The sequence below is a fragment of the Macaca nemestrina genome, chromosome 16 (assembly GCF_043159975.1).
Source record: "Macaca nemestrina isolate mMacNem1 chromosome 16, mMacNem.hap1, whole genome shotgun sequence".
NCBI classification, from domain to species: Eukaryota; Metazoa; Chordata; class Mammalia; order Primates; family Cercopithecidae; genus Macaca; species Macaca nemestrina.
Window position 1 is genome coordinate 11,699,537 of NC_092140.1, and position 26,524 is coordinate 11,726,060.

General features: G+C 35.1%; 2 protein-coding genes across 5 annotated transcripts in view; both read left to right on the forward strand.

Annotated features, from left to right (window-relative positions):
• LOC105469844 (fibroblast growth factor 14) overlaps positions 1-26,524 on the forward strand; it is a 681,850-nt gene that overhangs the window by 316,668 nt on the left and 338,658 nt on the right. The gene's annotated exons all lie outside the window — the stretch shown is intronic.
• The window catches only part of LOC139359052 (uncharacterized), a 62,559-nt gene that overhangs the window by 21,380 nt on the left and 14,655 nt on the right, over positions 1-26,524 (forward strand). Inside the window, exon 1 of the mRNA XM_071081071.1 lies at positions 1-26,524. This exon is cut by the window's left edge and continues 21,380 nt beyond it; it is cut by the window's right edge and continues 14,655 nt beyond it. Coding sequence (XP_070937172.1) covers positions 15,225-15,695 — 471 coding nt within the window. The 5' untranslated portion in view covers positions 1-15,224 and the 3' untranslated portion in view covers positions 15,696-26,524.

Consider the following 26,524-nt stretch of genomic DNA (forward strand, 5'->3'; position numbering starts at 1 on the left):
CCATGTACCCTAGAACTTAAAGTATAATAATAAATAAAAAAAAAAGAATTGCGTTCTTTCATTACTACTGAGGTATATCAGTTCCTTGTATATCTTAGATATTAACTCCTTATCAAACGCATTTACAAATATCTTCTCCCATTTCACAGACTAGCTCTTCACTCTGTTGATTGTTCCCTTACTGTGCAGTAGCTTTTTAGTTTGATATAATCCCATTTGTCTTCTTTTGCTTTTTTGCCTGTGCTTTTGGCTTTATATCCAAAATGTTATTGCCCAGAGCAATGCCACAGAGCTTTTTTTTCTATGTTTTCTTCTAGTGGTTTACAACTTGTGTCATACATTTAAATGTTTAAGACTTATTAGGTTAAGTCTTCCATTTTGAGTTGATTTTTGTATATGGTGTGAGATAAGAATCTAATTTTATTCTTCTGCATGTGGATATCCAGTTGTTCCAACACTATGAAAAGACTGTTCATTTCCCATTGTGTGTTATTGACATCTTTGTCCTCAATTGACTATAAATATGTGGTTTTATTTCTGTGCTCTATATTCTGTTTCATTGACGTATGTGTCTGTTCTATTGCTCTATGTGATAGTACCATGCTGTTTTAATCACCATAGCTCTGTAGTATGATTTGAAGTCAGGTAGTGTGATGGCTCCAGCTTTGTTCCTTTTGCTCAATATTTCTTTGGTTATTCAGGGGGCTTTTGTGGTTCCATACAAATTTTAAGATTTTGTTTGGTATTTCTGTGAAAAATGTTATTTTGATAGAGATTGCTTTGAATCTTTAGATTGCTTTGGAAAGTATGGATATTTTAACGATATTAATTTTTCCAATCCATGTTCATGGAATACTGTTCCACTTATTTGTATCTTCAATTTTTTTCCATCAATGTTTTACAGTTTTTCAGTGTACAAATATTTAACCTCCTTGGTTAAATTTTTTCCCCAAAACAGTTGTATGTTGCTTAACAATGGGGATATATTCTGGGAAATGTGTCATTAGACAATTTCATCCTTGTACAAACATCACAGAATACTTACAGAAGCCTAGATGGTATAGCCTACCATACACCTTTGCTATGTGGCATAGCCTATTACTTCTAGGTCACAAACCTGTACAACATACGCCTGTACTGAATACTGTGGGCAATTGTAACACAATGTTAAGTAATTGTGTATCTAAACATATCTAATCATAGAAAAGGTACTTTAAAATATGGTATAAAAGATTTAAAAGTGGTATACCTTCATAGGGCACTTACCATGAATGGGGCTTGCAAGACTGGAAGGTGTTTTGGGTAAATCAGTGAATGGTGAGTGAATGTGAAAGCCTAGGACATACTACTGTAGACTTCATAATCACTGTACACATAGGTTATACTATATTTATTAAAAATAAGTATTTTTCTTTAAAATGAATTAATCTTACTATGACTGTTTTACTTCATAAAATTTTTATTTTTAAATTTTTGACTCTTTTGTAATAACACTTAGCTTAAACCACAATCACATTGCACAGCTATGTAAAAATATTTTTCCTTTATATTCTTATTCTGTAAGCTTTTTTCTAGAATTTATTAATTTACTTTTTTTTACTTTTTAAATGTTTTTGTTAGAACTAAGATGGAAACATATTAGCCTAGGCACATACAGGGTCAGGATCTTCAATATCAGTGTGTTCCACTTCCACATCTTGTCCCACTGGAAAGTTTTCAGAGGCAATCACATGCATGGAACTGTCATCTCCTATGATAACAATACTTTCTTCTGGAAAACCTCCCAAAGGACTCACCTGAGGTGGTTTTATAGTTAACTTATCTATTATAGGTAGGAGTATATTCTAAAATAATGATAAAATGTACAGTACAGTAAATCCACAAGCCAGTTGGATAAATAGTAAATCTATAAGCCAAATAACAGTTGTTTTTATAATTATCAAGTATTATGTGTGTACATAATTGCATGTGTTATATATTTTAAATGACTGGCAGCACAGTAGGTTTGTTTACACCAGAATCACCACAAATCATGAGTAATGCATTGTGCTAAGATGATAGGAATTTTTCAGCTTGATTATAATCTTATAGGGCCACTGTCTTATATGTTTTCTGTCATTAACTAAATTTCGTTGTGCAGCAGGTAAATTGTATTTTATGATTTTTGTAGCTATTGTAAGTGGAATTGCTTTCTTGATTTCTTTTTCAGATAGTTCATAGTTAGCATATAGAAATTCTACTGATTTTTGTATGTTGATTTTGTATTTTGCAGTTATACCAAATTATTAGTTCCAAAAGTTTTTTGGTGAAGTCTTTAGAGTTTTCGATATTTAAGAATGTGTCATCTGCAGAGATGATTTAACTTTTTCATCTCTATTTCGGATGCCTTTTATTTCTTTCCCTTGCCTCATTGCTCTGCCTAGGACTTCCAGTACTTTGTTGAATAGAACTGAGGAGAGTGGGCATCATTGTCTTGTTCCTGATCTCAGAAGAAAAGCTTTCAACTTTTCCCTGCTGAGTATAATGTTAGCTGTGGGCTTGCCATATACAGCCTTTTTTGTTTTGAGACATTCTCTCTATATCTAATTTATTAAGAAGTGTTATAAGAGAATGTTGAATTTTTTCAAGTACTTTTTCAGCATCTATTTAGATGATCATATGGTTTTCATCCTTCATTCCACTAATATGGTGGATCGTGTTTTTATGTTTAACTATGTTTACATCCCTGGGATAAATTGCACTTGATCATGGTGAATAATCTTTTTTTCTTTTTTTTTTATTATACTTTAAGTTTTTTTTAATCATACTTTAAGTTTTTTATTAGACTTTAAGTGTGCTCTTGAATTTGGTTTGGTGAGACTTTGTTGAGGAATTTTGCATCTGTGTCCATCAGGGATATTGGCCTGTAACTTTCTTTTCTTGTAGTGTTGTTTTCTAGCTTTTATATCAGGGAGATGTTGGCCTTGTAAAATGTGTTTAGAAGCATTCTCTTTACTTCAATATTTTGTGAAGATGTAAACTAAATCTATCTTGTTTACAGTTGTGTTTGCAGTGTCTAACATGATACCTGCCACGTTAGGAATTCAAAACTTGTTTAATGAATAGTTATATTTTTCCGGGTGTCAATATCTGAGAGTCATGGTTCAGAAGAATACTCCCCAGGTAGGGAGTTGGGTGAAAGAGTAAGTTATTTTACCCCCAGGAACAAATGTGTAAACCTGGAGCTCACAAAGAATAGCCCTGCTGGGTATGGTTGCTCATTCCTATAATCCTAGCATTTTGGAGGCCAATGAAGGAGGATGGTTTGAGTCCAGAAGTTTGAGACCAGCCTGGGCAACATAGTGAGACCCCATCTCTACAAAAAAAAAATTAAAAAAATTGCCAGATATGGTGGTGCACACTTGTAGTCCCACCTACTTGGGAGGCTGAGGTGTTAGGAATGCTCAAGCCCAGGAGGTTGAAGCTGCAAAGAGCACGAATACACCACTGTACTCCACTCCAGCCTGGGTGACACAGCAAGACCCTGTCTCAAAAATACAAGATAGCTCTTCCTTCTTTGGTGAAACTGTCTCAGACCTTTTTGGGAAGGGCAGAGAGAGAGGGAGTGAATGAGAATAATACAACTATTATTGAGAGTAATACAACTATTATTTCCCTGTTGGAAAAAGCTGTCATCAAGATCTTTCCTTAGCTCCAGGGTATCCCCCATCTCCCTCAGATCAAGGCCTTGGTCTTTCTTTTTCCATTAATTTTTACACAGTTCAACTGTAAATACAGAGTTTTAAACATGTTAATGCAAGTATAATCATAGACCTTTGATATAAAAATTACATGACAGAGAGATCTTCCATTTGATTGTTATTGCTTTTTCCCAATTAGCATGAAAGACTTAGTCAACTAATAAAAGGTTTAAGGAACGAATGAGTCACCAATTTTAAATGTTTTGAAAAATTTCCTTGCAATGAAGTTGGCAATAATGCTTTTCTATACAGCTTTAAAAGAGGAAATATGTTTTATTGGATAAATTTAACTTTCTTGGCACAGTGTCCCAATTATACATAAATGTTGGGCTTTATTAGCTGGCACCACTGGAATAGAAAAATCTTGTGACTATTTTAATCCATCATCAGAGGTGCTCCTAAATTCCATAGGAAGCATATGGTGAAGGATGTGGCCTGCTGCCTGCTGCCTGTTGGAATAGGTGTGCATGGGGAGGGACAGACTCAGAAACTACTGCAACAATGTGCTGCCTCACATCTTTTATTAAAATTTATTTTATTTTTGTTTATTTATTAAATTTTTGAGACGGAGCTTTGCTCTGTCACCCAGATGGAGTACAGTGGCATGATCTCAGCTCATTTCAACCCCTGCCTCCTGGGTTCAAATGATTCTGCTGTCTCAGCCTGCCGAGTAGCTGGGTCTACAGGTATGTGCCACCACGCCTGGCTAATTTTTGTGTATGTGTATATTTTTAGTAGAGATAGGGTTCCACCATATTGTCTAGGCTGGTCTCGAACTCTTAACCTCAAGTTATCTGCCCACCTCTGGCTAGGTGGAGGCAACAGATACAGTAAGAAGTAAGATATATTTTTAGCATTTGCATTTCAGTGTCTTTAGATGGGGCATGAACTCTTCAGTTTGCCACAGATATCACCACTTTCTATTGCCATTCATCAGTCAATTTACACATTCATATTACTAACCCTCCTCCAGTAAGACATTTGATTTTGAGACCTCAATTTACAACTCCTATTTCTCTATTCCCTAACTTCTTTGTTTCTCTTTTTCTGTCATTTGAGTGAGGCTTCAGGTAATTTTTACAAAAGCATAAATGAATAATATGCTGCCAGTCCTTTCTAATGTAAAATAGTCCTGTTTTCCTCACACGTTAAAGCAACTTGGCTGTGGGAAGATTAAGGAGTTGTAAAAGTTTTTCCTTAAAATTCAGTACATATCACTCCCTTATCCTGTGCTACTTGGTTGACAGTGGTGGTAGAATTTTGGGAAGGGCTATCATTAAATTTGTTTAGAACTTGTAGGGCCCTGTATTAAATGATTTCTATTAGTTAAATGTTTCTTTCTTTGGGCTATCAATTGCTACTTTTGTTCTTAATGATTCCTTATGCATCCTATAATTCTGAGAGTGATATTTTGCCCTCCATCCTTTATTTATTTAATTATTTATCCTTTTCTGCTTCATTGTTTACAAATCAATTTTTATTGATTTTAAATAACTTCTCGGAAAGATTCTAAAAGTTGTTCTGTAAATCAATGATCCAATTTTCCCCAAGAGTTAATGCTACTCTTTGCTATCTCCAATGAGAGTGGCAATTTTGTGTCCTGAAATTCCATCTTCTCTCCCGCTTCTGTCTCTGCATCTTATAATGCCTTTATACATTGCTTTTTCCTGCTTTGTGATTTTCTGTTTCTCTTTCACAAAGACTGTATTTACTTGCATTCTTATGTAAGGCTTTATCACAGCAGTGAGCTCTGCCTCTCAATTTTCATGATTTCCCTCCTTATTTTTCAGTAGTATAAATAGAGTCCATGGTATTTATATTTTCCAGTTACTTTTTGTATGCAGGGGTGGGGGGTTGGAGGGAAACGGCTGTTCTAGCCCCGATAGTTTTGCCAATGGTAAGTCTGTTCATGAGTGTCATTCCCACCACTCCCACAGCAGATTTCATCTATTACAATTTTTCAGGACTAAAATTGGACTTCCTCCTATTCCGATTGCCCAGATCTCTATATAGTTACATCTTGAATGATGAAAAACAGAAACAACTGCCACTATATCATTACTCAGTAGGTATCTCCTATGGAGAAATGAAGAGTAGAGAAGGATCGGATGTGTCTGTATCTAGTTGTCTACAATCGATGGAAAAAGAAGTGATGCAGAAAAGGGGAAGTAAATGGATCACTTTCTATTACATAGGGAAAAATTGCTCATACAAATGGACCCAAGAAAGACAGTGATAAATCTCGGTTTACTGTTGCTTTTGAAGGAAATATTTTTGTTCTGTTGTTTAATCTTAACATGACGATTATAAAAAATACCACGAGGGAGGAAAAGTAAAACAAATAGTAAACAGGGGGAGACCAACATAAAGCAAATTGGAGGCAAATTGATGACTGTCATCAATCTAAAATTGAGTATCCCTCAGAAGATAGCTGAAGCATCAGATAATCAACCAAAACTTCCCTGTGACACATTTTACTGTGATTTATATGTATAATGAAAAAATGGCTTTGGTAGTTTTTCCTTTGCTTATCCACAAAGACACTACGTTTAAATCTGCCCTGCAATCTGGATCTGGTTCTCTCTGCCTTGTCGTGGTGTTACTTTTCCACCCACGATGTACACGCATGTGCTTCTAAGGGTAGCAGATAACTCTTGTTTGGTTATTTGTTAAACATCTTTTTCTCCTTCTGTGATGTTTACCTATGATTTAGAGAGAAAGTAGTTTGGCTGATTTTGTTCCTGGCGTAAGCTCTGACTTATTTCACTGCTAAAGTTATAAGATGGCTGCCTGTTCCCTCAGATGAGCTTAGAAAACATTTCAGTGATGTTTTTATGTGTGTGTGTGTGTGTGTGTATTTCTAGCAAACAAGATTGCAGTCCTTAGAGAACTGGTTACCAACTGGACTTAACCTTTGTTGTAGTTTCAGCTTCATGGCATTATTCATGAAAATAGGATATGAAAATGAGTCTTTGTACTACAGTCTACAGAGGAAAAATTTAAATCATGTTTTAAAAAGCATGCCTTATTTAACACAAATATCCCATATTTGTCTTATTTTCCATGAAAACTCACTGGTTTAGTTCAATTCCTTTGTCAAAATATTGCTCTTGGAATTTGAATGTGTACATATACATATTTTCTTCATTCATCTGATGACAGACACTTGGGTTGCTTTCAAATCCTGGGTATTGTGAACAGTACTGCAATAATCATGGAAATGAAGGTATCTCTTTGATACACTGTTTTGCTTTCTTTTGGGTATATACCTCTCAATGGGATTACTGGATCATATAGGAGTTCTATTTTTAGTTTTTTGAGGAACCTCCAAACTGTTCTCTATAGTGTTTGTAATAATTCACATTCCCACCAACAGTGTACAAGGGTACCCTTTTCTCCACACCTTTAGCAGCATTTGTTGTTGTCTGTCTTTTGGCTATGTCATTTTAACTGGGGTGAGATGATGATATCTCATTGTAGTTTTGACTTTGATTTCTCTGATGATCAATGATATTGACCACCTTTACATATATCTGTTTGTCATTTGTATGTCTTATTTTGAGAAATGTCTATTCAGGTATTTTGCCCATTTTGTAATCAGATTATTCAATTTTTTTCTTACTGAGTTGTTTGAGCTCCTTATATCTTCTGGTTAATCCCTTGTAAGATGGATCGTTTGTAAATATTTTCTCCCATTCTGTGGGTTGTCTCTTCACTTTGTTGATTGTTTCCATTTCTGTGTAGAAGCATTTTAATTTGATGTGATCCTATTTGTTCATTTTTGTTCTGGTTACCTGTGCTTTTGAGGTATTATTCAATAAATCTTTGCACAGATGAATGTCCTGGAGAATTTCCCCAATATTTTCTTTCAGTAGTTTCAGGGCCTGTGGTCAAGAGTTCCACCCGCCAGGTGATCCACCCACCTCAGCCTCCCAAAGTGCTGGGATTACAGACATGAGCCACCACACCCAGCCTGGTTTGCTCTTGCTTTTCTTCTTCTTTAAGATACATCATTAGATTGTTTATGAGATTATTTATTTTTAGATGTTTTCTTATTGCTTGTTAGTGTCCTTTTCTTTTGTATTGAAGAACTCCCTTTAGCATTTCTTATAGGACAGGTCTGGGGTTGATGAAATCCCTTAGCTTTTGTTTGTCTGCAAAGTCTTTATTTCTCCTTCATGTTCAGAGGATATTTTCTCTAGATATACTATTCTAGGGTAACATTTTTTTTCCTTCAGCACTTTAAACATGTCATGCCACTCTCCTGTCCTATAAGGTTTCCACTGAGAAGTCTGCTGCCGGATGTATTGGAGTGCAATTATATGTTATGTGTTTCTTTTGTTTTGCTGCATTAGGATTCTTTGTTGGTGTTTGACCTTTGGGAGTTGGATTATTAAACGTCTTGAGGTAGTCTTACTTGGGTCAAATCTGCTTGGTGTTCTATAACCTTCTTGTATTTGAGTATTGATAACTTTTTCTAGGTTTGAGATGCTCTCTGTAATTATCCTTTTAATTAAACTTTCTACCCTCATCTCTCTCTCTCTGTCTCTCTTCTTTAAGGCCAGTAACTATTAGATTTGTCTTTTTGAGTTTTTTGTAGATCTAGTAGGCATGCTTTATTCTTTTTTATTCTTTGTTATTTTGTCTCCTCTGACTGTGCATTTTTAAATAGTCAATTTGATTTTCCTTGGGAGGCGTGCTGGTCACTGAAGTGCTCGATTTGACTATCTTGTTTCCACACTAAATGGATCTTTTTCTTTTGTGCAATCACCCAACTAGGAGTTGAGAAAATGGGAAACAATATATTTTTATTGAGCAAGGAAAGCATCTCATTACATCCTATTCATCACTATTACCAATGTTTCTAAATTATCTGCATAATATGAAATAATAAAAAAGTGTTTTTCCATGAGGCAGAATTTTGGTTTTGATTTGTCAAGCTGAGTGGTCACTCCAGCTGAGTGGTCATGTACAAGTGGCTTAATTACCTTACCATGCAACTAAATACACATAGTTATAAAATGAAATAATTGATAATTCCCAAATGGTCTTTTGATGATCCTATCAGTTGAAATAAATCCATATATCACATACATGTTGCTTGTTTTGTGCGAACTACTGTTGGAGATGGGCGGGAAATGTGACTTCATGAAGATATGGGGGAAAATGTGACTTCATGAGTTCTGCAATGCTCTAGAAACATAGTTTTAAGAAGTGAGGTGGAGACAAGACCTTTAGTTGGTAAGCAGTAGGAGACACGGTGAGAAGGTAATCTAAGGCCTGACAGTGGAAAGCTTTGAATACAATTTTTTATTTTCTGTAAGCCATGGGAAACCATGCAGCTTTTGAGCAGCACATTTCATGATTCAAGCATGGGTTGTGTGGATGGGGAGAAACTGGAGAGAGCAGCAGAGGCCTGGAGGTTCGTGGACAATCTGGGTACAAAGGGAGGAGCTCTTGTTTTAAGAGGGGACAGGGGTTCTGCAGATTGAAGAGATTTTCCAATTGAAGCATAACTAGGATTCAATAATAATTATAGCTTAGTTAGAGAAAGACACTCAGAACTCCTAAGGACAAGGAGAGAGATGTATGTGAAGAGAAATATTCCCTTGTTAAAACTTTGGAAACACTGTTTGAATGTATCATTTGGAAATTCAGAAGGTTATTGGAGGGAATAAACATTGTGTTATTTATTTGGGTCCAGTAACATATGTAATGGGAGTTTTGCAAACATGAATTTAAACAATAAGATATATTTGATGGTGAAAAATCCATGCTTGTCAATGTCCTTACTTTTAATTGTCATAGGTAAAATAGTATTGTTATTGATAAGATAATTTAACTGATTCTTTTATTTTTGAGTGTGTAATTTGTATCCCATTGAAAATTAAGAACCTGATGCAAATTAGATGTCAGAAAAGCAATAGCTTTTTAATGTGTTCTCAAATCATACGCTACAGTAACAATGATAAAGGACTTCACTTACATAGTAAGGCACTTATTAGATATTGAATTAAGATTGATTTTAAAAATAATATTACCACTATGAATTATCCTCCTATTTTAAATTCTGGGCATTCTACTATAATAATTAGTTTGGATTCATGATACATTAATAACCTCCTGCTTTAAATCAGGATCTATTTTAAGCCAAATGTTATTATTAATGTATTACTTAAGTGTATTATTTTGTGCTGACATTCTTAATTAGCTATATATGAAATATGGTAAAATAGCGCCAAGAACTACATCCACTATTCAAAATCAACATCACAGAAGTGGATTGGAATATGTTAAAAACTGAACTGTCTAAATATGATTTTACTAGAATATATATCCATAGGTAATGATTTTTAAAATGTTATTTATTCATTATGTTATTTGATAACTTGGTAAATTCCCAGTCAAATAAAAATGACTTTTATATTTTATATACATATTAACTCTCCATGTTTGGACAATCATATATTAAATATTTATAAATATATAATATGTATTAACATATTATATATGTGGACAATTGTCTAGGTTTGGACAGTTACATATTAACTGTCCCTGTTTGGTTGAATCTGCAGATGCAGAATTCAGGGATACTGAGGATTGACTGCATTGTTAAAAGACTCAATTATACAAATTTAAAATGTGTGCTATAGAAAATGCCTTAATTTTAAGGCTACTGTATGTATGTATGTATGAGGTGCATCCTATTTTTTGCTCTTTTTTGTATTTAAAAATAAACCATGTTATTTTCTGTTATCTTCCTTATACTTCTGGAACCAATTTTCATAATTGTAGGGATACCAATGTACCAGAAATGTCTTGGAGTGTTATAAGCTGTGTCACTGTATACTCAAAGACCCTGTGGACATTGTTGTTGATTGAAATAAGTTATTGGAATTGGAAGAGCCAAGTGTATTGGGTTCCATTTGACTTGAGCTCCTAGGAATGTAGCACAGTAGATCGTATATGAATGATTTGCCTTGAGCCACAAGTTGACATTATAAACCCTTATAGTGATATATAATCCTGGAAGAAAGCGCTATATCCATTATGGTTACTTCTAGAAGTCCAACTTCCTTTCTCCTTGACATAAAATCTATCCAGGCTTAGTAGATGATTATGAATCTGAAGTCTGGACTGAAAGAAATTATTTCAATAATAATATTATTTGGAACAAAGAGCTGTGTTTAAATTTTTGGAATTTTTTAATGGAACTTTTTCATGTTGAAAAGAGAGGGATATTATATTATGTATCTGATATTTATGATAAAGATTAGCATTCAGTTTTCTTTTTAGGATTCATATATAGTCATCTCTCAGTATCTGTGGCGGATTTGTTCCAGGACCTTCTGTGAATGCTAAAATCCAGGGATGTTCATGTCCCTGATATAAAATGGCATATTATTTTCATGTAGCCTATGCATATTCTTCAATATACATTAAATCATCTCTAGATTGCTTACAGAACCTAACACAATGTACATACTTTGTAAATGATTGTTATTCTTCATTGCTTTTTACTTCTATTATTTTTTAAAGTGTTTTCTGTTCCTATTTTGTTGAATCTGCAGATACAGAACCCAGGGTTATTAAGGGCCAACTATATCGTTAAAAGACTTACACAAATTTGAATTCTGTGCTATAGAAAATGCCTTTATTTTAAGGTTACCTTTTATTTTCATTTTTATGTTTTCCCATATATAATATATATTTATATTGTTTTACTTATATTATTTTGGTTTTTAAAATTTCCATATAATAGGTCAAGCAGTTTTCTTTTTAAAAACTGTCTTGGAGAAGGACCCCAAGTTGTATTAAATGTTATGCAAGAAAATGCAACATAAAAGTGAAAATTTTATGACCTTAGAATCAAAGTGTTCATGTGTAATGTTCTTGAAATTAACCTAACCAGTAAACCTCCTTTGAAATTTTAGGAGCATTCATACCACTTCTAAGCATGGTTAGTAGCAAATTGTCTTCAGACCACTGACAAAACGAGCAAGAGTCAGTATCTCTTTACGCTACTATTAACTGAAGCTCACTTTGCATATGTCTCAAAAGCATAAGAGTTAGGTTTTTCAATTACGTTGCTGATCAGCTAGCTCAGTATACTCTGACTAGGAACCCATCTAAAGGCTATTATATCTGTCTTTATCTCAAATTAAAGATGTTTGATTTTTAGGCCTTACTTCAGCCTTTACTTTGTAAAATTCTGATAAGGCAGTAATTTTTTCTGTAAAGAACTAAGGTACCACCAGGCATAAAAACTGGGACAGGTGGCATAAAAACTGGGACAGTATTTTCTGTCCCAGGTTTTATGCCTGGTGGTGCCTTAGTTGTTTTCTAAGACCCATCTTAAATATAATTTCTTTCCTAAACCCATCATTCATTTAGCTAACGTAATTCTTCAACATCCTTCTGCCAATCTGGGTGACTGGGTAAATTAATATTATTTGCTCAAATCATTAACTCTAGAAAAGACTGATTTCTAAAAGAAGAATAACTTTAGTTTTATACATTCATTATTAGTATAACATTCCTCTACAACAACTAAGTTGAGATGTCTAGTAAGTAGTTAAATATATTTGGATATGTCATCAAATATACAGATGACATTTGAAGTCATTGATTTGAAAAAGACCATATGATGTATATATAGTTAGATGAGTAGAACATCAAGTGAGGACCCTTAGACTATTAGAATAAAGGGCCAAGTTAAAATATTAGTAATAATAAAAATAAATGTCTGATTATACTAAGAGTATATGCTACATTAAACCAATTCCTGTATTTTCCATAGCTGCTATAAACAAATTTCTCTTTGAATTGAAAAAATAAAATTAGAATCACCTATAACCTCATGAACTAGAGATGATCACTAATTTTATTTATTGTCATTCATTTCTAAATGTGTACTTAAAGAAACCTTTTAATTATAGCAAGTATGGTTTACAAATTTTATTTTACTTACATGGAAATGTCTCAAAACATTCTTTAAAAACGTTATTGCCAGTGAGCTGCATAATAGTTCATCACATGACATGTCAGCTTAATTTTTGACATAATATATCAAGTCTTTTTTTTAGTTGATTCTCTTGCTTTTAGGGAAGTATATAGGCATATTATCTGCAAATTCTGACCAGTTTATACACCTTTTATAATATTTGAATATCTTATTCATGTTTCATATGTTATTGCATTACCTGTATCTTCAATACAGAATAAAATGCTAGTCATAAAAGACATTCTTTTTTTTTTTCATGATTTTAATGATATTGGGTTAATGCTTTAGCATGAAGAATGGCATTGCCAATTTTTTTTTTTTTTTTTTTTTTTTTTTTGAGACAGAGTCTTATTCTGTTGCCCAGGCTAGAGCGCAATGGTGTGATCTTGACTCACTGCAACCTCAACCTCCCGAGTAGCTGAGATTACAGGCACACCCCACCACGCCTGGCTAATTTTTTGTATTTTGAGTAGAGACGGGGTTTTGCCACATTTCCCAGGCTGGTCTCAAACTCCTGAGCTCAGGCAATCTGCCCATCTTGGCCTCCCAAAGTGCTAAGATTACAGGGTCGTTGCCAATTTATAACACAACTACTTATATTACAGAACTACCTATTTATATTATTACATTTAGATGTTATGAATAGGAATATATCAATGTTAATTTCTTGATTTTGACATATTTTGTATCTATGTTCAAAGGGAAATTGGTTTATAGCACCATTTTCTAAATTTTGTCCTATGGTTGTTCATTTCACTGTGTTATAGAACATTAATAATATTCTGTGAATACAAAGCATTTTACAGTAAGGAAGGTTTGGAAGTACTGATCTATATACCCTTGGAGATTCATAATCCTCATTATTTTATTATAGATTCAGAAATTCTATAGTGCAACAGCAACAAAAACAAATTTAAAAGCAAATTTCCCGAATTCTTCTTAGCACAGAACGTATTTTTATTTGATGCAGATGTTATTATATAAAAACTGCCTTGATTAAAATTTAGGAAATACTGTTGGTTTTAAGCAACACCTTGGTCAAATTTTTGAGTGAGAATTATAATATCATTGCACAAAACTAGATAGCTTTCACTTTTTTAGTATTGCTGAACACATTTTTTTTCTTATCATTGAGAGTGTTTTCCATAATGGTTTGAAAGAATTCACGACTTAAAGAATAGCCTGGCTATGGAACAGATTGTGTAAGTTGGCATGATATTTTACATTTCTTCTCTTCAGGCATTCTACTCCTTGAATAAATTGGAGAAACTGAAATTTGTTCCAAATGATTCATTTCATTCAAATGTTTACATTTACCTGCTTGTTTATAATTTGAAAATGACCTGTATATATTCAGCAATGGTTTTATTCTTCATTTTGATGTTAGTTTTGTTTTTCATTCATTTTTATTGATTAGACTTACAAAAGGGTTTGAGTATGGCGTAGAGAAGTTTTTCAGATCAGCTTAGTAACTGTTAGTTTCTGTTTTACTAGTTATACTTTTGCTGTTATATTCATTAAATATTTGTTCTTTTTGGTTAGGCTTGTTTTATTTTTTTCTTTTTTATTTCAATGCCTCATATATTGTATTCTTTGATTTTTGGCCTTTTTGGAATTTTATTTTGGATATTTCTTATTTGCTAGTAAGTAGAGTTTTCTATTTTAACTCCATCTGAGTACCTTTTCCAGTTGGTAGGCATGTTTAAATCATTTGCATTTATTGGTACAACTCAATTTCTTGGTTATTTATTTATATTTTATGCTTTCTGCGGTTTAATTTTTTATCCATTCTTATTTTTTGCTTAGACCTTTTGCTGTTGTTGTTAACTGTTATCCAGTTACCTATTGCTGCATAACAAACTACCATAAACCTTGTGGAGTAAAACAAAATCATTTTTCATTATATCTCACACTTCTGGGGGTTAACTAGGCTCATCTAGGCCTTCCTTGCTTTGGGTATTAAAGAGTTTGCAGTCAGACAGTGGTTGTGGCTAGAGAGTTCTCAGACGCCTCTTCATATGTCAGAAAAGTCATGGAGGATGTTACATGAGCAGCAGTGAAGTGTTCAGCCCGAACACATACCTGTGATCGCTCCGTGTGCCCTAGGCTTTTTCACAGCTTAGTGCTTGGTTCCAAGAACAAATGTTTGAAGACAGAGGCAGGCAGAACTCGACAGTATTGTCTTCTGTGACCAAGCACTGGAGGCCACATGTGTCAGTTCTGCCTTATCTATTCACGAGGCCATCACAAAAACTCTCCGGGTTTTAGAAGAGCACGTGGGATGGAAAATGTTGTGGTCATTTTGGGAAATACAGTCTGTCATGGTAAGCATTGTTAGCAGTGGTTACAAAGATTTGTCAGACACATACTTAAATATCTAATATTCTTTGTCTATAAAAGTGAGTAAAACCCACTATTTTTGTCTTTTTGGAATACCGAAATGGGAGGAGTTTTCCCTTATCCCCCTCGCAGGGTGTGCCATGGGGGTGTGGCTCATTTCTTGTGTGCCCCACGCTCAAACCTCTGGGAGGAACATGCAGACGGGCAGGTGGCAGGGCTCTGACCCGACGGCAGCATCTGGAGTTGAATGTTTACACGTCCGGAAGCCCCAGTGGGCAGGTGTTACACTGCGCTCTTTCAGTTTTGCCGTCCGCAAGTGGCTTGTGGTGATCAGCTCAATTAGACCTTCTGCCTTATCTCAAGGACAGAGGGCTTTCTGTATCCTGGGTTCTTGCCCTCGTGTACTGGGAAAATCACATATGAGCTTGGAGAATGAGCGCAAGGTTTTATTGAATGGTGGAAGCAGCTCTCAGCTGATGGATGTGGAGCCAGAATGGGAATGGAGTGGGAAGGTGGTCTTCCCCTGGAGTCCGCTGCTCAGCTGCGGGGCTCTCCTCCCGTGGCCGTTGGCCGAATTCCCCTTGGCATCCGCATTGCTCTGCCATCGATGACCTGCGGGCCTCTGTTGGTGTGTTCTGCTGCTGCTGTGTTCCTCTTGACGTCTGGTTGCTTGTGTGTGTGCCCAATAGGGTACTGGGTTTTTTAAGACACAGAATGGGGGCATGACGGGCCAGAGTGGTCCTGGAAAATGCAACATTTGGGCAAGAAAACAGGAGTGCTTGTCCGTGGGCACAGGCCCAAGGGTGGAGCCCTCGCCAGGGATCCTGCCCTTATCTACCCAGCACTTCCCTGCCCCCCCCCCACCTCCTGTATCAATATCAAGGATTTTTAATGATTTTCAAATTTCTCCTTTTTTATTTTTGTAATTTAAAGTGATAAAAACATTTATCAGTTAAAAAACATTGAGGCTAGCTATCAAAAAATGTGAAGCGGTGATATTATAACTCTTTAAAACATGTGTTTAGATTTATTTCTTTACAGTTTGAGTATCCCTTATCAGAAATACTTGGGACCAGAAATGTTTAGGATATTGGATTTTTTTTTGAATATTTGCATCGTATTTTACTTACCAGTTGAGCATCTCCGATACACAAATCCAAAATTCAAAATGCTCCAATCAGCATTTCCTTTGAGTATGACCTTTGAATGTCCTGCTGGCACTCAAAAAGTTTAGAATTTTGGAACATTTTGGATTTCAGCTTTTCAAATTAGGAATGCCAGTCTGTATTTAACTGATTTTAGTTCTTGACAATTTATTCATTCTTTTTAATCTTTTGTTTTGTTTTTTCTTTCTTTCTTTTTCTTTTTTTTGAGACAGAGTCTCGCTGTGTCACCCAGGCTGGAGTACAATGGTGCAATCTCGCCTCACTGCAACCTCCACCTCCCGGGTTCCAGTGATTCTCCTGTCTCAGCCTCCCGAGTAGCTGGGACAACAGGCGGGCACAACCACACCTGGCTAATTTTTGCATTTTTGGTAGATACATGGTTTTACCATGTTGGCCAGGCCAGTTTCGAACTCCTTACCTCACGTGATCCACCTGCCTCGGCCTCCCAAAGTGCTGGGATTACAGGCATGAGCCACTGTGCCCTGCTTTAATCTGTTATTATTCTGGCATAGCTCGTTCACTGAATTATTTAGAAGACTTGCATAGTTCTTGCATTTTCTAAGTCCTTGCCTGTCTTTGAGTGCTCTTTGTTGCTGTTTATACAACCATACTCCAGGCTGTTGAAAAGCCTGTGAGCCACAGCGTTTTCCTTTCAGAGATATATGCCTTGCCTGCTGGTTGGTGTGGTCACTCATTGCGAGAGTGAGTCCTCTGTCTTTCAGTGTGATTGGTGCACTGTAAAGGCCATTGGCTTGCAGGGAGGAAAGAGATGCCGCACTTGGTGGTATTGTTCTGAGGACCATTCCCCTATCTTGCTCCAGTTGATTATATGACAATGCATCCTTCCACTTGCCTCCTAGACATTCTAGACTTTCAGAGGACATTACCTTCTTCAAGCTCATTCAATCTGCTCTAGGTCTAGAACACATTCTTTATTGGTTCTGGTATGGGAAGTAGCCTCATCATTATTTTCTAGACCAAATACAGCCCCCCGCCTCAATTTGGGAAAACTTGTTTGTTATTTCACTGGAGATTTGATGAGATGGAGCTATATACTTGTGGCCACATAGTCATCTTTTTAAATAAATCTGTATTTTTTTGTTTTTGTTTGTTTTTTTTTAGTTAAGACTGATGAGATTCCTGGTCTGTTGAGCAATTCGGTATCGTGAGAAATGCGACTATTTTAGAGTAAAAAGCAATTAAGAGGTATGGCAACTAGAAACAATGTGTGATCCTGCATTGGATGCTGACTCAGAAAAATAAGCAGTAGGGGAAATTTCAAGGGCAAATTTGAGTAAGACTGGTTATTAGATTACATAAAAAACTCATTAAAATGGAGATATGGACATCTTAACTGAAAAGAAAATTACAAACTAGGTATTGCATTATCTTATTTTGAAAAAATGCATATTAATGTGAGTGTTTATTGGGGATGACACACTAAGAGGTAATAGTGATGGGAAGAATATAATTGTTTTATTTTCTACCCTTTATATTTGTCTACTTTCTGCAATGCAAATATACAACTTTGTTAATAAAGAAATGCCAGTTTCATTTTTAAAAATAGGAATTATACACTTTATTAAGTTCATGGACTAAGGTAAAGCCCCTTGATGAAAGTTAAGCAATTACTTTTCCTCAAGAGGGAAGAAAGACATGGAGACAAACTTTTGATCCTTATCTGGTAGAAAATGAGTTGGATTACTGAGAAAATCAAAATAGATGTCTTCTTTGTGGGAGAATGTGTTTAGATTTTATTTCCATGTTATTCACTTTCTGTATGTGTCAAGGAAGTCCTTATAAAACCAAGAGATTGTTAATAAAATAATCCGTTTATCGGCATTTGACTAAAATCTCTGCTTATGTCAGTAGCCATCACATTCATATAAGCAGGAGCCATGTTGTGGTGGCTGTGGCTGTCACAGAGCCTTAGCTTCTCTGTAGCAATGTTTTATTATAGAGGCGCATGTCATTTGTTACAAGTGCTAATGAAAATAATGAAAGCTTCACACATTTCAGGTCCATCTGCCTTGAATGTGTTCTTGGCAAATTACATGTTCTGAGCTGGTGGTTGAGACACAACAATAATAAAGTAATGTGATTATCAGTGGAGGAATTTCACAGGCTTCCACAAATTAACCCCAAAGTATGCTTAGTGATAGAAGGTGATCCCAACATTCAGCACTTGGAGAAATTAAGACACTTCAAGAATTAACCCAAGTTCTAAAATATTCTATTAATTGAATTGGGAATAAATTCCTTACAGTGGTTAAATGTATTCAATCACTTTATTTATCATCGATCTATTCATTTATTCAATATTTTTCAGTCAGCACTGAATTATGCATTAAGAAATTACTGTCAACAAAAATAAATTCATGGTCACAGATGATTACAATGCACTATTCATGCCATAAATAGCTGTTTACTCAACAAATATTTATTACGTGCTCCCTATGTTTCAAATACTGTACTGGTCACTGAGAATACAGTATTAAAAAAAAGATATGGTCCTTGTTCTCATACCAACTATATTCTGGTTGGGGAAGATAGACTTTAAAGTATTAATTTTATAAGAAAATATTATTATCAATAGCAGAATTACTCCATCCAACTGTGTGGCCTGAGGCAGGACTGCAAATGGAGACCATATTCCACGCACGTGAAGAGCTAAAGTTATCAATCAGACTCACAAACTGTTGACTGAAATGTTTTCTTTCCTACCCTGACAAATAAGCCTTTATTATAACGATTTGTAAAATATTCATTAAACTAAATGATTTTTATGACTAAAATTTAGCAAAGTACCAAAGGTGACTGAATCTAGTTATCACTGCTTATTTTTTCATGTTCTGTTAATAGGTCAGTTATCTTGTGTTCATAGTATGGTAAAAAAATGCATAGTTTATAAACAATTATATCATTACTCCTTTGAATTTATTTTTTTCTGGTTTCATTTTAGTAAAATCACTAATTAAGCTAATATAAAAATGGTCACATAAATCATATTTTATTGGCAGCAATGATCTAGAGAATTCAAAAATAAAATGTAATTGGATTCAAATTGTATAAAATTTAAGTGTCATAAAAATATGTCAAAGCAAATTTTAAAAGTTGAAAAACAAATTATTTATATAATATACTAAATCATTACTTTTCTAAAATTCAAAATTGCCTATTACAATAAAAGGGAGAATACTAATTATAATACATTTCTACTGAAATTATTTTAAGAATTTCATTATATTTTATATAAACATAAAGTATATTCATTTTAGTTTAATACATTTATATCTGTATTATATTTTACATATACATTAACAATATAATTCTGGTATTCAGTGTTGAATCACTGTAGGATCCTGATTCTCATGTTCTATCTAGACCTATTCATATTTAAATTTAAGACTAAAATACAGCTTTTAATATTACGAAATGTTTCTTAGTTGTCATCTGCAACTATTGCATATAATTTGCTGTATTGTGAGTATTTATGGAACCACAAATGAGAACATGAAAAGAAGTAGGAAAATGGGCACTTACCACTTTGGAGAAATTATGTTTTATTATGTAAGTATCTACTGCATCCATATTCTCTGAGAAGAAGGATTTGACAAGTTAATTAACGTGTCTTTTTTATACTGAAATCACAAAAGTGTTAATCTCTGCTGTTGATAGTGGCACAAACTGAAAACTCTTACACCAATTGGACAAAATGTAGCCTTTTCTTTGAAAACAAAGGTAAATTATTGTTGAAATATTTCTTTGAGCCTAAATATAGGTAGTCTCAAGGGCAGATATTTAGAGTTATAGGCTATGTCAATGACTGGCAAATTTTTCTGTCATGGACCAAATAGTTTTGCCTTTCTGGGCCATTAGTAACAAATACTCAACTCCGTCATTGTAGTGCAAAAGCAATTGTAGACTATATGTAAATGAATGAGCATAGCTGTGTTTCAATAAAGCTGATATGATTTGGCTTTGTCCGCACCCAATCTCGTCCTGAATTGTAGCTCCCATAATTCCCACATGTTGTGGGAGGGACCCAGTGGGAGATAATAGAATCATAGGGGCAGTTATACTGTTCTTGTGGTAGAGAATAAGTCTCACAAGATGTGATGGTTTCATAAGGGGTTTCCCTGTTCGCTTGGCTGTCATGTAAGACGTACCTTTCACTTTCTGCCATGATGGTGAAGCCTCCCCAGCCACATGGAACTGTGAGAACATTAAACTTCTTTTTCCTTATCAATTACCCAGTCTCGGGTATGTGTTTATCAGCAGTGTGAAAATGGATTAATACAAAAGCTTTATTTGCAAAAATAGACAGGCTGGATCTGGCCCAAACAGCTGTGGTTCACCACCTCCTGTGTTGTGCTATGCCCCCACTGAACATTGAATCTCAAGTGGCGGAAGTACCCATGTCTCCTTTAATAAATGTATCATGGGTGTGGTATTAATATGCTGAAGTTTGGGGTACAGGATAGAGGCCTGACTGCCCATTTCTAAGGGATGATTTGTTAATAGAACAGGGTAAAGAGTTTAGATTTTATTCCAAGTAGGATAACAAGTCTTTGAATGGTGTTCAACAGGAATATGATGTCATCTTAGTTATGTTTTAAAAAGATCCCACTGACTTCTGTTTGGAGAACAAAGAAAGTACTGTGAAAGCACAAGAAAAGACAGAGATTAATCCCTCTAGAGAAAAGCGGTAAACATTTCACAGAGCAGATGAAATTTATCTGAGTTATAAAGGTTAAGTTGAATTTTCCCAGACAGTAGGCAAGGAAAGGCATGTCAGGCACAGGGAATAGTATGTGCATAAGCAGACAATCAAAAGAGCCTCTGCATGTATTGGAGATGATTTTAAAAATTCAAATTGACTAGAAAAACACATGCATGAGCCATGTGGCAGGAAATAAGACTGAAAAACTAGGTTGGATTTTTGTATGCTACAAATGGGGCATTGAACTGTGAGAAACAAAGAACTGGCTAAGTCTTTAAGTGGGTATGGTGAGATTTTATTTATAGTTAGAAAACTGGGACTGGAGAGTGGCTAAAGGACTGGAATGTGAGACATGGATACCTGGTTGTGCAGTGATTCTAAAAGATGGGTGATGAACATCAGAAATGAAGGTTGTGGGAACAGAAAGCAGGTGTGATAGCTTAAGAGGATTCTTTTCAATAATATGAGATTTGATGAATGGTTTCATATTCGGGATGAATAAAAGGAGGGATGACTCTGATAACTACCTAGAAAATGTAGAAGCAGTAACACCTTGCTCTGTGGTGGGAGGAGAGGTAGAAAAGGAGAGAAACATAATGACTTGTGTTTTGGACACCCTAAACTGAATTTGAGTTTAGACATCCAGATGCAATGTATAGGAGAAAGGTGAAGAATGAAGAAATATTTGGGTATCAACAGAGGGTGGATAGTAGCTGATGCCACATAGAGTCTGAAAAAACCCAGGGAAAGTCTGAACACCTGACTCTCTAATTAAAATTGATATTAACATATTAACCAATGGGGGACAGACTGAGAAGAGGTTAAGAAAATGGACTCTTTCTAACCCTGACAGTAATTCTGTGGCTAAGTATGCTTCATTCATTATCTTATAGGGTAGATGGACAAACAGTGGTTAGGAATATCTTCCTCACATGACTAAATAGCTTTAGTTAAGTGTAATTTAAATGTATAGCCTAAACATTATGTCCACTATAAAAGAGGATATAAAATTCTAAGAGAGAACTCCTCTAAATATATTGATTTTTAAAAGCACTGTTTGTAATAGATTATGCCACATCAAAAAGTGTGAGAAAACGTTAATCAAGATCATAGTTAACTATTATTTCTCAAAATGTACTATTATTCCTTAAGTTACATTTTTAAAAAGTAACTCAGTATTCTATCGCATCAATGATAACAGATTGGTTTTCTGTGCCTCAAATTTATACCATTCTGTCTTGCTTTGTTCTTAAGGATGCTGCAAAATCTATAAGTAAATGTCCATAGCAATGGTGATATATATTTCAACCATGAAATAAATATTGCTCACCTGCCTGCAATATAAAGAAATTTGAGAAGAAAATCTCCTTTACTCAATGTTTTAAAACTAGATGAGTGAGTACTATGTGCCAGGAACTGTGTTAAATGTGAAAGATAAAATGGTGAAACCTTTTACCAGAACTTACAGTCCAGTAAAATCAAAAGAAACAGAACACAAATAAAGTAGAACTTAAGTTCTATTCGCTTTCTTTATAATAATCATTCCAAAATCCCAACTCTGCAAGGTATAAGTTCTAAGCCATTATATGTGTTTATTAACTTCTCTGGTTTTTCCTCTGGGAAATTGACGTAATTTTTGTCTACCCCAGAGCTTGTGTGAGACTTAAACATTTGTAAAGCAATAAGCAAATATCTAACACTTAGAAAGCTTTCTTATTTTCTTGATGTAGACATTTATTGCTATACATTTCCCTCTTGGAACTGCTTTTACTATTACCCCATACATTTTCATAAGTTGTGTTTACATTTTTGTTTATCTCAAGACATTTTTAAATTTTGCTTTTATTTTGTTCTTTAATCCATTGGTTGTTCAGGGGCATGTTGTTTAATTTCCATATGTTTGTGAATTTTCTGAATTTTCTTTTGTTATCTGAAATAATTATAGCTACTCCTTCTCTCTTTTGTTTCCATTTGCAAGGAATCTCTTTTTCCATGCCTTAACTTTCAGTCCATGTGTGTCCTTAAAGGTGAAGTGAGTCTCTTGTAGGCAGCATATAGTTGGATCTTGTTCTGTTTCATTTTCCTTATTCCTTCAGTCACTCTATGTCTTTTGATTTGAGAGTTTAATCTCTTTACATTTAAGGTAATTATTGATATGTAAATACCACTGCTATTTTGTTGATTGCCTTACTGTTTTATAGATCCTTTGTTCCTTTCTTGCTGTCTTCCTTTGTGATTACATGATTTTCTCTAGTGTTTTGCTAAGATTCCTTACTGTTTATCTTTTGTGCATCTACTATTGGCTGTTGCTTTGTGGTTACCATAAGGCTTACATAAAACGTCTTATAACAGGCTATTTTAAGCTGCTCTACTCCATTTCTTGTCCTATGTGTTATGTTTTTGATGTTACAGTTTACATCTTTTTATATTGTACATCAGTTAACATTATTGTAGCTCTTGGTATTTTTGATACTTGTCTTTTAGTTGTCACACTAAAGACATAAGTGATGTACACACCACACTTACAGTATGAGAGTACTCCAGATTAACTGTGTGCTTACTTTTATTTATGAGTTCTGTACTTTCAGATGTTTTCATGTTAGCATCTTTTACTTTCAGCTTGAGAAACTCCCTTTATTATTTCTTGTAAAACAGGTCTGGTGATTATGAACTTCCTCAACTTTTGTTTGTCTGAAAAAATCTGCATCTCTTCATTTCTGAAGGACATATTTGCTGGATACAGTATTCTCGGTTGACAGTTTTTTTTTTTTTTTCTTCAGCACTTCAAATCTATCATTTCACTTTCTCCTGGCCTATAATGTTTCTGATGAAAAATTCACTGCTGCCTTATTGAAATTCTCTAATATATGATTTGCTTTTTTTCACTTGTTAATTTTAGTATCTTCTCTGTCTTTGAAAAATTGGTTAAAATTTTTCAATTTTTCAAAAATTTTCAAAAATCCAATTTTTGAAAAATTGGTTACAATATGTCTTGGTATAGTCTTGTTTAGATTGAATCTGTTGACCTTCTTGTACCTGGATATTTATATTTTTTCCTGGATTTGGAAAGTTTTCTGCTATTTTAAAAAATAAACTTTCCAGCTTTTTATCACTCTCTTTTCTTAACTCCCAGGAGTCAAACATTTGCTGTATTGATGTTGTCCCATGAATCCTGTAAGCTTCCTTTATTCCTTTTCACTGTTTTTCTTTTCTGATTATATATTTTCAAATAACCTGTCTTTGAGTTTACAGATATTTGCTTCTGCTTGATAAGTTCTTCTGTCAATGCCCTCTATTTCATTTTCATTTCATTAATTGTATTTTTCAACTCCAGAATTGGCTTAATTTTTAAAATAATTTTAATCTGTTAAACTTTTTGTGTTGGTAATTCATTGTTTTCCCGATTAACTGAATTGTTTCTCTATTTTCTTGAAGTTCATTGAGCTTCCTTAAAACAACTATTGTGAATTTTTATCAAGCGTTTAATGTATCTCCATTTCTTTGTGTCAGCTACTAAGAGATATTATGTTCTTTTGGTGGTGTTATGTCTCTTTGGTTTTTCAAGCTTCTTGTTGACATTGATGTCTATGTATTTGGTGGAGTATTCACCACTTTCAGACTCTATTGGCTAGTCTTGTTGTGGAAAGACCTTCCTTTATGGGAGAGAGGGGAAGTGAGAATACTTACAGATTGTGGTACAGTAGTTCTGACACCAGTAAGGGTGCTGCTGTGTAGTGTCTGTGTAGCTCTATCAGCTAAGGTCAGAGTTGGCAAAGATTGAAGGGATCTTTAGCAGGCAACAGTGTGCTATCCATAGTGGTAGTGAGCACTGGTAGGGTATTTGGTGGTGATGGCTGCCAAAGTCCTCCTCATTCCTTTTCTCACAATGGCAAAGTTATGGCTCAGCAGGTCCTTTGGGGCACTGAGTCTGGCTTGTGGGTTCACATGAAGTGGCAGTGGTACCTGTGTCTGATGTGTGGTGCCTGTGGATCTGAAGCCAGAAGCACAGGCATGTACAGAGTTTCTGTGGCTCTTAGATGCAGGAAAGTAATGGCAGTGATGCTCAGGGTACAGACACCCCCAACTACTATGCTGGTAACATAGTGTGAGGCATGGAAACTTGTGGAGCAGCAAAGAGATCTGGAAATGAGATCACAGATGGGTGGGAGTTAAAGGTTGGAGTGGGGCCTAGCTCTCTATGGCAGCTGAGCCAGTGCCTAGAACATGGGCACATGGAATGAGATGTTTCACGCTGTGGGCCCCAGAGCTCATTCCATGTGCCTGAGACATGAGTGGGCTTAATGCAGCCACCAAGCCTGGGCCTGTAATGTGGGCACTTGCGTATTGACCACAACTCTGAGATTGAGATTTGTGGTGGTTTGGGAGAGGTGGTAGCTAATTTCCTAAAGCAACTTAATATGGCTGTGCAGCCATACCCCCCTCTGGTGTTCCCCATTAAGAATGACTGTTGGACAGAGCCCTCAGAAATAATACCACACATCTATAGCCATCTGATCTTTGACAAACCTAACAAAAACAAGAAATGGGGGAAGGATTCCCTATTTAATAAATGGTGCTAGGAAAACTGGCTAGCCATAAGTAGAAAGCTGAAACTGGATCCCTTCCTTACTCCTTATACAAAAATTAATTCAAGATGGATTAGAAACTTAAATGTTAGATCTAAAACCATAAAAACCCTAGAAGAAAATCTAGGCAATACCATTCAGGACATAGGCATGGGCAAGGACTTCATGTCTAGAACACCAAAAGCAATGGCAACAAAAGCCAAAATTGACTAATGGGATCTAATTAAACTAAAGAGCTTCTGCACAGCAAAAGAAACTACCATCAGAGTGAACAGGCAACCTACAGAATGGGAGAAAATTTTTGCAATCTACTCATCTGACAAAGGGCTAATATCCAGAACCTACGAATAACTCAAACAAATTTACAAGAAAAAAACAACCCCATCGAAAACTGGGCAAAGGATATGAACAGACACGTCTCAAAAGAAGACATTTATGGAGCCAACAGACACATGAAAAAATGCTCATCATCACTCACCATCAGAGAAATGCCAATCAAAACCACAATGATATATCATCTCACACCAGTTAGAATGGCAATTATTAAGAAGTCAGGAAACAACAGGTGCTGGAGAGGATGTGGAGAAATAGGAACACTTTTACACTGTTGGTGGGATTAAAAACTAGTTCAACCATTGTGGAAGACAGTGTGCCAATTCCTCAAGGATCTAGAACTAGAAATACCATTTGACCCAGCCATCCCATTACTGGGTATATACCCAAAGGATTATAAATCATGCTACTATAAAGACATATGCCCATGTATGTTTATTGTGGCACTATTCACAATAGCAAAGACTTGGAACCAACCCAAATGTCCATCAATGACAGACTGGATTAAGAAAATGTGGCACATGTACACTTTGGAATACTATGCAGCCATAAAAAAGGATGAGTTAGTGTCCTTTGTAGGGACATGGATGCAGCTGGAAACCATCATTCTCAGCAAACGATCACAAGAATAG